This window comes from Myotis davidii, unplaced genomic scaffold (genome assembly GCF_000327345.1).
Source record: "Myotis davidii unplaced genomic scaffold, ASM32734v1 scaffold332, whole genome shotgun sequence".
Lineage (NCBI taxonomy): Eukaryota > Metazoa > Chordata > Mammalia > Chiroptera > Vespertilionidae > Myotis > Myotis davidii.
Genome location: NW_006285779.1, coordinates 1,269,589 through 1,281,041, shown reverse-complemented (window position 1 = coordinate 1,281,041; position 11,453 = coordinate 1,269,589). Strand labels below are relative to the sequence as shown.

At 41.4% G+C, this 11,453-nt stretch overlaps 1 protein-coding gene across 1 annotated transcript in view; it reads left to right on the top strand.

Annotated features, from left to right (window-relative positions):
* CFAP58 (cilia and flagella associated protein 58) overlaps nucleotides 1–11,453 on the top strand; it is a gene marked incomplete at its 5' end in the record, with an annotated part of 82,571 nt that overhangs the window by 39,129 nt on the left and 31,989 nt on the right. Inside the window, 2 exons of the mRNA XM_006756650.1 lie at nucleotides 2,426–2,537; nucleotides 5,254–5,358. Of these exons, the coding sequence (XP_006756713.1) occupies nucleotides 2,426–2,537; nucleotides 5,254–5,358 (217 nt within the window). The remainder of the gene's footprint in view (nucleotides 1–2,425; nucleotides 2,538–5,253; nucleotides 5,359–11,453) is intronic.

Genomic DNA, 11,453 nt, shown 5'->3' with positions numbered 1-11,453 from the left:
AAATTTCAAATCAAATCACAAATACGAACTAGTTACAATTCAGAAAAAAAATTTCCCCCAGTGAGCTCTTTAGACTTTCTTTAATAAGGCAGTACCCAAGAGATGGAACATCAATATTTAAATTTAATCCTGGTAACATTTGCACATTTTTTTCTCTTGGAATTATATTCAGAATGAAAAGGGGGGTAAATTTAATTTTATCACTATTTGAAAACTCTGTTTCCTTAGAAGGTGGCCAAATTTTATTTCTCACTCTTGATTTATCTTCTGCAGCTTTCACTTTAGCTTAGTGCGCCTTCTTCTTGCTTTAAATCTTACACTATGTAGGATGTACTTTCCCTTTGGGAAAACATCACCATGTTTTATATAGGCAATTGCAGGAACCAAATAAGAGGTTTGGTGTTTTCTCAGTAACTCTCTTTAGTCCCCACAGACTTGTAGATGAACAGTATCCTTGACAACCTTGGAACAAGGACACCGTTTGGGTTGCCTTCTTAAATTAATCAAATTAGAAAATAGTTTTGATGTTTAGATGCAGTGAATATGTTCAGAAATAGCAAAGGAAGATGCCACTACCAAAGATATATCAATACTCTTTTTCCCCCCTAAGATTTGCTAGTATTTGAGATGATAAGCGTAATACAAATTCATTGTAGAAAATGTGGGAAGTGCAGAAACAACGCAAAGAAGGACTTAGAAAAATTATTCATAAGTTTACTACCCAGAGATACATACCATCATTGGCATTTTGGAGACAAATGGATTCATTCTAAGTAGCTATTGAATGATCTCTGAGACCATTGCTAAACTTGCCAGCCATGAGTTATTTTTATTACATATACAAAGGACCAGATTCTACCCATTCCTAGTCAGGATTGCTGGTTTGTTGATAATAGATTTTATTTTTATTTTCAATGGGAAGACAACTTAATAAAGATATTGGAGGCAAGCAGGCATGAATTCTAATCTCAAGCTGTGTGACCTTGGGAAAGTCACTTAACGTCTCTGAGCTTTAATCTTGTAGTTAAAATTAAACACGAAAACAAACAGAATGTGCCTCCCACAGAGTCTAGTAGCTCCTGCTCTTGCCCTTCTCTTCTGATGGCACTTTAGAAAATAGAAGTGTTAAAAATATGCTTTTAATTCCAAGCAGCTTGTTCTGAGCTCCCTGCTGAGTGAGGCTTATGCTGTTAATTCTAATGGTTTGCCTTGCTAATGAGGGGAAGTTGTATTATTGGTTTAAATGAAGCAATTAAGTGAAAGAGATGGCTTAGTATTGGTAATCTGCACACCCACAGCAGAGGACAGATAATAATTCCGTGTTGTCCATCCTAACTGCCCGTTTCAATGCCAGTGCTTGTTTCTTCTCCGCCGCCCCGCCCCCCACCAACAAAGTGACTTGTTCAATAGGGTGGTAGCCAACTCATGGGGTACTGGAGATGCCTGAAGCACATTGCCTACTAACCAGAGATCCCACAGATTTTAGTTTGAGCCAGAGCTAGTCTTTCAGCCATCTGTGTACTAGTAGTTATGGAATACCATATAATAGCAAACATCACTCCTAACTCAGTGTTTCTCAATCCTGGGTGCCTTTTAGAAATTACCACTAGAATTATAAAACTTACAAAATCCAAGCCACATGCAAGACCAAGTAAAGCAGAATCTCTCTGGGGATAAGGGCCAGGCAAAGCATGCTGTCAGACCTCCCCAGGTGATTCTAATGGGCAATTAGGGTGGCAATGCCCTGGCATACCTGGTGTCAGGCTATCATCTGAGCCTCAATATCTTGCAGTCAGGTACCATACCTTGTGGTGCAATGTAGGTTATTCTCTTGTTGCTACTTGTAAAGACATTTAGAAACATTAAAAAGTATATTGAGCCCTGGCTGGTTTGGCTCAGTGGATAGAGCATCAGCCTGCAGACTGAAGTGTTCTGGGTTCGATTTCAGTCAAGGTCACATATCCAAGTGTTGGGCTCGATCCCCAGTTGCAGGGGGAAGAAGAGGGCCATGCAGGAGGCAGCTGATCAATGATTCTCTCTCATCATTGATATTTCTCTCTCTCTCTCCCTCTCCCTTCCTCTCTGAAATCAATAAAAAATATATTTTAAAAAGTATATTGAAATCCTTGTAATTCACCTCCTCCCTTTTCTTTCCAGAAACTTCTAAATTCCTTGGGTGTCCAGAATCATGATTCTGAAGTTTTGGCACTTTTTTTTTTTTTTTAAGCTAAGCCTGAAGTTTGAGCTCTGCAGGAATCGGTATCCTCTGTGTCTGGCTCCGGTTAGGAGTCTGGTGTCAGTGTTCATAGAAGTCTCCTTACTTCCAACTTTTTATATAAGGTGTAGCATATATGTAGAACCCCATAAAGATGTGATTTTCAAATGGGTAGAGCATTCCTTTGCAAATGAAGTGTGCCTTGTTCAGGCAGGAGCTTTTCCACATGCAGAGGGAGTTCATCAAGGAGCGGACACGCTGCCGCGCGCTGGAGGAGGAGCTGGAGAACCCCATGAACGTGCACAGGTGGAGGAAGCTCGAGGTAACCCCGGCGGAGCCTTCCTCCCACGCCCCGGTCCCTTCTGCTACCCCACAGGGCTTCACAGCTGAAGCACAGCAAGCGGTTTTGTTGAATGTGATGCAAATTGTTCCCTAAAATGTCAGCGTGGATCGAATGTAAACTGAGTTCCCAGAAGAAGAACAGGAGTTCCCAGAAGCAGATGGTTCACTTGGGGATTGTCTAACCCAGTGGTTCTCAACCTTTCCTCATGCTGCAACCCTTTAATACAGTTCCTCCTGATGTGGTGACCCCCAACCATAAAATTATTTTCATCGCTACTTCATCACTGTAATTTTGCTACTGTTGTGAATCGTCATGTAAATATCTGATATGCAGGATGTATTTTCATTGTTACAGATTGAACATAATGAAAGCATAGTGATTAATCACAAAAACAGTATGTAATTATATATGTGTTTTCCGATTGGTCTTAGGCGACACCTGTGAAAGGGTCATTTGACCCCCAAAGGGGTTGCGACCCACAGGTTGAGAACCGCTGGTCTAAGCTGTCTTGGACACAGTTCTTTCTGCCTAAAGAAGACTTAGTGGAAGTCGTGAACTGGCTTCACCAATGGACATTCGTTTTTCTCTTTTTGCCATTTTTTGCTCACATAGCTATCCTGTGGCTGCCTGTTAGTCTCAGGTTTGACCCCCAAAGGGGTTGCGACCCACAGGTTGAGAACCGCTGGTCTAAGCTGTCTTGGACACAGTTCTTTCTGCCTAAAGAAGACTTAGTGGAAGTCGTGAACTGGCTTCACCAATGGACATTCGTTTTTCTCTTTTTGCCATTTTCTGCTCACATAGCTATCCTGTGGCTGTCTGTTAGTCTCAGGTAGTTTGTTGCCTCTACTTACATTGGCCATCAGTGTCTTCAACCATGTTTCAGTTGGTCTTTGCATCTTTTTATTTCATGCAGGAAATAAGGCTCTTGTGAAGTTGCCTTCTTTTTGAGGGACTAGCATTGTGTTAGCCAAACCTTCTCCCTTAGGATCTTGGGAGCACAAAGTCCATTGGTAGGCGATGGATAATTGAGGCATACCTCATTTTATTGCTCTTCACCAGTGTTGATTTTTTTTTTAAACACAATGAAGGCAAACCCGTCCACCAGCAAAAAGATCATGACTTGCTTGCTTTATTTGTGATACACGCTTTATTCTGGAACTGAACCTGCAGTATCTCCGAGGTATCTCCGAGGTAAACCTCCTATTTTATTTTATAACTTTTTGATAGATGTTACCACCAGCACCGCAGGTAACAGTTGAAACCAGTCTCTGCTTATTCAATAAAAGGTGGCCATAGCCTCTTGTTGTGCCCAGCAATGTGGGCACCAGTAGGGGCTTCGACTCATTGAACAATTAGGATATTGGGAGAGTATGTGTTTTTCCGAAAAAGCAGGGCAAGGGTAAAAAAACAGCCAAGGTGTTTTTTGGTTTTTCATTTTCAGTTTTCCTTCTTAATGAAGAAAGGCATTAAGGATAATGCATTATAAATTGTTATATAAACATGGGGCCTGAATTTGAACAACATCCAGTCTTGCCAAGTGAAAGTGTGTGCCAAATGCAGTCCCAGCGTATGCGTTTCACTCGGCACTGCTTAGTATTTTGTAAGCAAAGCCAGAGTTAATGGAATCTCTCCCCCCCCACTCTTTTGGACCCTCATTTATTCCTCTTCAAATGCCAAGAGTGGTGTAGTTTACTGAACTAACCGTAATGTGGATGTGTAGGGGAGTGGAGCTGAAGATTTAAAATCCATTTACTGTCACATTAGTTTACTCCATGTGTTTGCAAGCAGGGCTTTAAAGTTTCCAATTCCATGTCAATTTCTATTTTAAAAATTAGAAAACAGAGATTGTGGGAGGCAGTTGAAAAGATTTAGCTGTTAGATTAATTCCAAATGTCAATACAGTTGAAAGGGAAGCTTTGGCTCCAAGTCTAGCTGACAGAATATCAATTTATAAGTGTAGATCTTGTTTAAATTGTACACAGATAGTTACTGAAGGTGCATCAAACCTTTATGGATTGATAACACTGTTTGAGAGCGAAATGCCAGGGACGTGTTCTGTTGTCAGTTATTAGCAGAAGTCCACATCCTAGAAAGCTTCCCCATCATAGGCTGTAAGGCGTCTCCTTGTTGACAGTATCAAAGGAGAACCCTGAGGCTGAATGAATAGGGAACCCTGTCTCATTCCCATGGAAACAGAGCTGATGGGAGGGGAAACCTCAGAGCATAGTAATTAGAGCCTGGCATATCTGGGCTTGAATCCTTATCTGTGTGGGTGAATAACTTAGTGCTTTGAGTTTCATGTCTCATCTGTAAAAGCGAAAGACTCATGCTACCTCGTAGGGCTGTTGTGTGGCTAAAATTGGATCATGGAGGAAAAGCACTTAGCATGGTGTCTGGTTGGTGACAAAGAATCAGGGATCATGCGCAGTAGATCATTATTGCTGTTGTTATCAGTAGTAGTAGTTTCCTTGATGGAGCAAACGTATTCACTTTCCATCTCTTGGCCAAGCAGAGTCAGTAGATAAGACATTAGCCAAACATCGGTCTGTTTTGACGACCATCTCATCTGTTACATATCCATCTCTCTGTACTGGGTCTGCAGGTGTGCAGTAGATTTCAATAAAACAGTAATTCTTTTGCAAAGGGACCTCAAATGATGGTGTCTCAATGTCTTCTTTTTTGTTCCCTTGAACAGGCCAGTGACCCCACTACCTATGAGCTGATAGAGAAAATTCACACCCTGCAGAAGCGTCTCATCAGCAAGACAGAAGAGGTGGTGGAGAAAGAGCTGCTCCTCCAGGTAGCGTTTTCCCTTTCTGTTCTCATTGAACAAGCACGTTTTCTGAACAGCGCCCCCTCCAGGACTGTGTTTTTTTAGGATTCTTCGACAGGGTTGCATGCCCCATTTTTAACTGTAGATGGCAACAGCGACTCACACACAGAGAACAAACAACCTGATTAATTGGTCGTTTATTCTGCCATCACTGATATTTCAAGAATTCTGGAAAACAAGTTCAAGGCCAGAGTTATTGCACTGGGCAATGCGCGCTCCCTCCCCCACTCCAACTTCTCTACCGTTCTCTTTGTTAGATTCATTTAAATACTTTTCCTCATATCCTCACGTAATGTGCAATGCCATGATTTTGATTTTGAAAATGAGCTTTCACATAAAGCACAGTATGCCCTCTTGAAGATTTGTGGGAGTGAAATGGAAAGAAAGATTTCTTTTTGAGGGTTTTAGGCAGTTAGTTATTCTGGAGCAATCAGGAATGGCACCATCCTTTTAGGCTTAGATCTTTGCAAGTACCTGCTGTCATCACCGTCAGCACCATTATCGTCATCCTGCCAGATACTGTGCTGGTGGCTTTACCTACCTTGTCTCAATTCCTCCTCGGAGGTCATGAGGTTGGGTGCTGTCATCTCCAATCAATGGGATGAGGAAATTGGGTCCCAGGAGTTTCGTGTGGAGAAGACTGTAAGCTCTGGTGTGAGATGGCCTGGGATGGAATCCTGCCTCTGCCAATTTGTAGCCATGTGAGGTTTACTTCTCTGCACCTGAGGTTCTTAGTATTACGGGATAATAATTGATGTGAAAAGGGATGTTGTGAAGATTGAAAGAGCTTAGCATTATGCTTGGCATATAGTAAGTGTCTAATAAGTATTAGCAATTATCCTTAATATTTCTAATTCCAAAGCACATAATCTTTTTGTTTGTTTGTTTAAAAATATATTTTATTGATTTTTTACAGAGGAAGGGAGAGAGATAGAGAGTTAGAAACATCGATGAGAGAGAAACATCGATCAGCTGCCTCCTGCACATCTCCCACTGGGGATGTGCCCGCAACCCAGGTACATGCCCTTGACCGGAATCGAACCCGGGACCTTTCAGTCTGCAGGCCGACGCTCTATCCACTGAGCCAAACCGGTTTTGGCCAAAGCACATAATCTTAACCACTGGGTTTATCGCAAGAAAGAGTAGAAAATTCTGTATATGAACAAGGGGCATTTGCCTCTTCCCTTTACATTCTACCTTAAAAAAGACATCTTCCCTGAAGTTGGATATACAGCAAGTAGCTTTCCAGGGTATTGCTGTGCTGAGTGGTCAGCAGAGATGTTCCTATTGTCTTATAGATGAACATGATAGTTAAGAGGACCAGCTTCAGGAAAGATCTTGTCTTGAGTCCGCTCCAATTCTTTATCTCATGACTTGGGGAGAATTACCTAAATCCTTCAAACCTCAGTTACTCCATCTGTTAAATTGGGATAATAAGCCTCAGTTTCATTATGGGAGGAAGGCTCTCTCATCAGAGTCCACTACTTAGAAATCCTGTCATAAGAATAACCCATTAGTGCCTGGGCACTGGGGTCCAGCAGCCCAGGGTTTGAGCTGTGATTCCACCATTGCCGGGCACGAGTCACATGTCCAGGGCCGTGTGGCTAGTAAGTGGCAGAGTGGGGACCCAAGCCAGGCAGTCAGCTCCAGAGCCCATGCTTTCTACCACTTCACCACCTCCCTCTCCAGCTATTATCACTTTGTTAGATTTAAAAAGAACCAGATTTTGTGTTTTGCCAAACCTCTCTATTATAAGTCTGTTTCATATTTCCTTGACTGCTCTAACTTTATTACTTTCTTCCTTCTATGTACTTTGGGTTTATTCAGTTCTGTTACTACTTAATATGGATGCTCAGGTCATTAATGTTCAATCTACCTTTCTAATATAATCATTTACAGCTATAAAATGTCCTTTAATTTCTTTAGTTCCTTCCCATATGTTTTGAAACGTGGTATTTCCTTTTTGTTCTAAATATGACTTGAGTAACTCTTAAAAAATATTTACTATTTTCCCCATGGTAACCAAAAAAACCTCACAACTTTTAATTTCTAAATATACTAGTATATGTATTTAAGTTTTTCTTCTTTTTTTCTTTTTTAATCTTTATTGTTGAGATTATTACAGATGTCCCTCTCCCCCCCCCATTACCCCCCTCCATCTGGTTCTGGCCCCACCCCAGGCCTTTGCCACCCTATTGTCTGTGTCCATAGGTAATGCATATATGCATATAAGATCTTTGTTTAATCTCTCTACCTACGCTGCTATCTTCAAATCTCTCTATTTAAGTTGTTTTTTATTATTGATTTCTCACTTTTATGCATTGTGGCCTCTAATTTGTTGAGACTTGCTGTGTGATCAACTAAGTGGACAGGTTTTATAACTTTGTCTGTGAGCTTGAAAAGGATGTGTACTCTCTAAATGTTCAAGAGTCAGGGATCGATATGATGTTCATCAGATCAACCTTGCTCTTTCCTAATTTTTTGTCTCCTTAATCACTGAAAAAATTTTGGAGATTTGTCTGTTTTCTCTTTATAGTTCTGTCATTTTATTTTGTTTTAAGTACATTTTAGATTATGTTTATAAGGTGAGTAAAAGGTGTGTATGGTTTTTATCTCTTCCTGATGAATTGCTTCTTTAATATTATGCAAGAATCCTCCTTAATTCTTAACGCTTTTACTTACAAAATTGCCTTATACTAATATAGCTCAGGTTTTTTAAACATACTTTTTCTATAATTTTATTTTTATTTAAAATCTTTTAAAAATATTTTTATTGATTTCAGAGAGGAAGGGAGAGGGAGAGAGGGAGAGATAGAAACATCAATGATGAGAGAGTCATCGATTGGCTACTCCCTGTACACCCCAAACTGGGGATCAAACCTGCGACCCAGGCATGTTCCCTGACCGGGAATCGAACTGTGACCTCTTGGTTCATAGGTTGACGCTCAATCACTGTGCCACACTGGCTGGGCCAAGATTTTATTTTCAATAATTTTCTTTTTATTTTCTAGAGATTCTTTTTCACAAATCTTTGTTGGTAGTATCTTGATCTTATGCTTTATTAATTCATTTATGTTTTCAATTGATTTAAATATTTTATAGTTTTTATTAGTTTTATAGTTTTTAATAGTTTCTATTACTTGGAGGTCTTCCTACTGTTTATTATGATTGCTGATTTTTATTTGTGATGGACCTTTTTCCTATTATGTTATGATTTTGGATTGTAGACTAGTTTTCAGAAAGGCTTTATTTGTGGGAGTTGGAATGGTCCAGGTTAAAGGTATGTCTTTATTTGGTTCTACTAGGAGCCTAGGATATATCTCTTGCTTAGGATAATTTTTTTAGGTCAAGTTCTTATTTTTGGGCTTCCTGGACCACTCCGTAAATGAATATTAGAACCCCAAACTCTTGTGATGGAAGATCCATGGATACAAATTCTCTGAGTAGCCATTGTCCCCCACCCCACCCAGAGCCTAAGAGAGATAGGTTTTTTTATGGTCTTTCTGTCCCAGTGGATGGATTTCTGTCTATTGTCTCTTTTTGTACTGAGGCTGTAACTCTTTTAAGTTCCCAACTTTATGTAGAGGAGTCTCAGTACTGACTACCCACTCCACACAGGCCCACCACCTCATCTTTTATCCTCCTGTGGCCATCAAAATCCAAGCTCTTTGCTCAGTGAGTACAGCCACTTGTCCCAATCAGCCCCCAAGGGATAGCGGCAATATCTATTGATGGCTCCAACATATAGTTCACTCTTTGATTTTGATACTTTGAGGATCAAATTACTTGCTATTTCCATTTTGTGATGAAACAGATGTGTCATTCTATTTAGCATGTCTAATGCTTTGTAGACTTTAGTTTTCAGGTTACTTAGTCTGCCACACTGCCATAAACAGAAATTTCTTCTTTACTGTAATCGCTAGTTTCCTCATCCACAAATGGGAAAAATAGTCGTCCCCACCTGCAGAATTAAATATGTTAATTAAGTACATATAAGGTTTGTCACAGTGTTTAGATATCATTAACATTATTATGATGACTAGAGACTCAGTGCATGAAATTCATGCACTGGGGGCAAGGTCCCTCAGCCCAGCCTGTGCACTCTTGCAGTCTGGGAGCCCTACGATGAATCGCCCCACAGAGGGAGACCCCACCCACCCACTGCAGTGCCTCCGGCCAGGTATCCTGGACTTTCCGCTGTGGGGCGATCGATCACCCCAAAGAGGTAGGCCCTGCTCACCCAGCCAGGGCTCCACAATGGATTGCCCCCACAGAGGGAGGCCCTGCCCACCCACCACAGCACCGCCGCGGGGTAGCCTGGACCTCCCTGTTTGGGGTGATAGTGGAGCCCCCGAATGATTGCTCTGCTGGCCTGTGGCCTGGGCCTTCCTTTGCGGGGCAATCATGAGGCAATGGCGGGGCCCCTGACCAATTGCATCGCACCCGCCTTGGTTGGCCTGGTGCCAGTAGGTGTCATACCGTGGTTGTCTGGATGGTCGTTCCACTGTTTGGCTGTTTGGTCAATTTGCATATTACACTTCTATTATTATAGATGATTATTAATATTACTAATCACCACGCAGTTTTTTACAGGCCTCCAAAGTTTAATATCCTCCTCACTTCCGTTATTCAAGTCCTCGTTTAACCTTTCTCTTGGATGGTTGGGTGGCTTGTACATCCCCAGACAACAAGCCTTGTTATCTTGGTGAAGCCTCAGGTGTTCCACGGGATTTGACAGTTTCTCATTTTCATCTGTTTTATTAAATTATTAGAGAAATTCTCTGCACTCACAGTAGAACCTTTTGTAATTAGGAAGATTTTTGGTTGAATTCTTCTGAGTATCAGAACAATTTAAAAAATGATCCCATCATTTCCCAGCAGGAGATCTGATGGAAACCTATTTACCCCCAGAGACTGAGTTTTTTGAGGAAAATCTGTTGATAATTTCTCTCTCTAACCCCAATGCCCGGTGCAGTACCAGGCACATAATAATTGCTCAATAAAGATGGACAGGCTCTGTGCCTGGGCAACTTCAACTCACCCTTTAGGTCTTAGCTTAAATGCTTTTTCCTAGGGGGAGAGGGGTGGGCGAGGGCTCTTTGTAAATGTTCCCATATATTGTCTTTTCTTTTATGCCACTCATCACACTTGTAATGAATGAAATAATTATAATTGTGTGTTTAATTATTCTTTCCCGATAGACCACTCACAAAGGCAGTTCCTGTGTCTGCCTTGATGATCACTTCATCCCTAGGTCCTTGCACACAGGTAAATATTGGTTTAGTGACTAGTTAAATATTGGAAGAATATCGGCCCTTCAGTAAGTGATATGTCTCACAGTCGTTTGCATTCTGTCTTTGAGCTCTGAGAGGTCACGGAAATGATTCTTCCTGTTGCCTTTGCATTTTTTGTCATTAACTTCTAGCTCTGCAGGAGTCTGGAATTTACTGTGGGTTGGTTTATAGATCTGTAAACGTGATTCAAACGGTCAGCGTCCTTTTTGCACGCTGAGGCAGGCTGACTCGCGTGGTGCTCCCAAAGTCCTTCCCTTGCTCGGGGTTAACGTGACATGGTTCTTGAACTTGACTGGATAGCTTCAGAGGTAAGATGAAGAAGTCTGTACTCTTGCCAGAATTAGAATCTAAGGTGTGGACGGGAAGAGTTTCTTTTCTTCTGCTCACCAGTCCCCTTGCCCTTTGAAGGAAGCAAGGGCAATGCAAGCATAGCTGAGATGGGCCTCCTGCTGGCCTGTCCTTTCTGTTTTTGCCCCATTTATTCCTCATCCCTTCTGAATCCCTCGGCATTAATGATTTCATGGGGAAAAAAAAGCACCTGTAGAATTAAGCAGACATATGTGCAAGAGTAACTGCTATCCACTACCCATCATCATCACCATCACCATCATCATCAAGATCTGGTTCCAAAAAATGGCATAAGGCCTGATAGTATTAGAGTAGGAAGCTCTAACCTTTTGCCAGAGGCGCTTAAAACACACGGAACAATCATAGCAGCTGGGACTTGGTTTTTTCCCAAGTGCTTAAATATGCCGTAGCAAGCTCAAA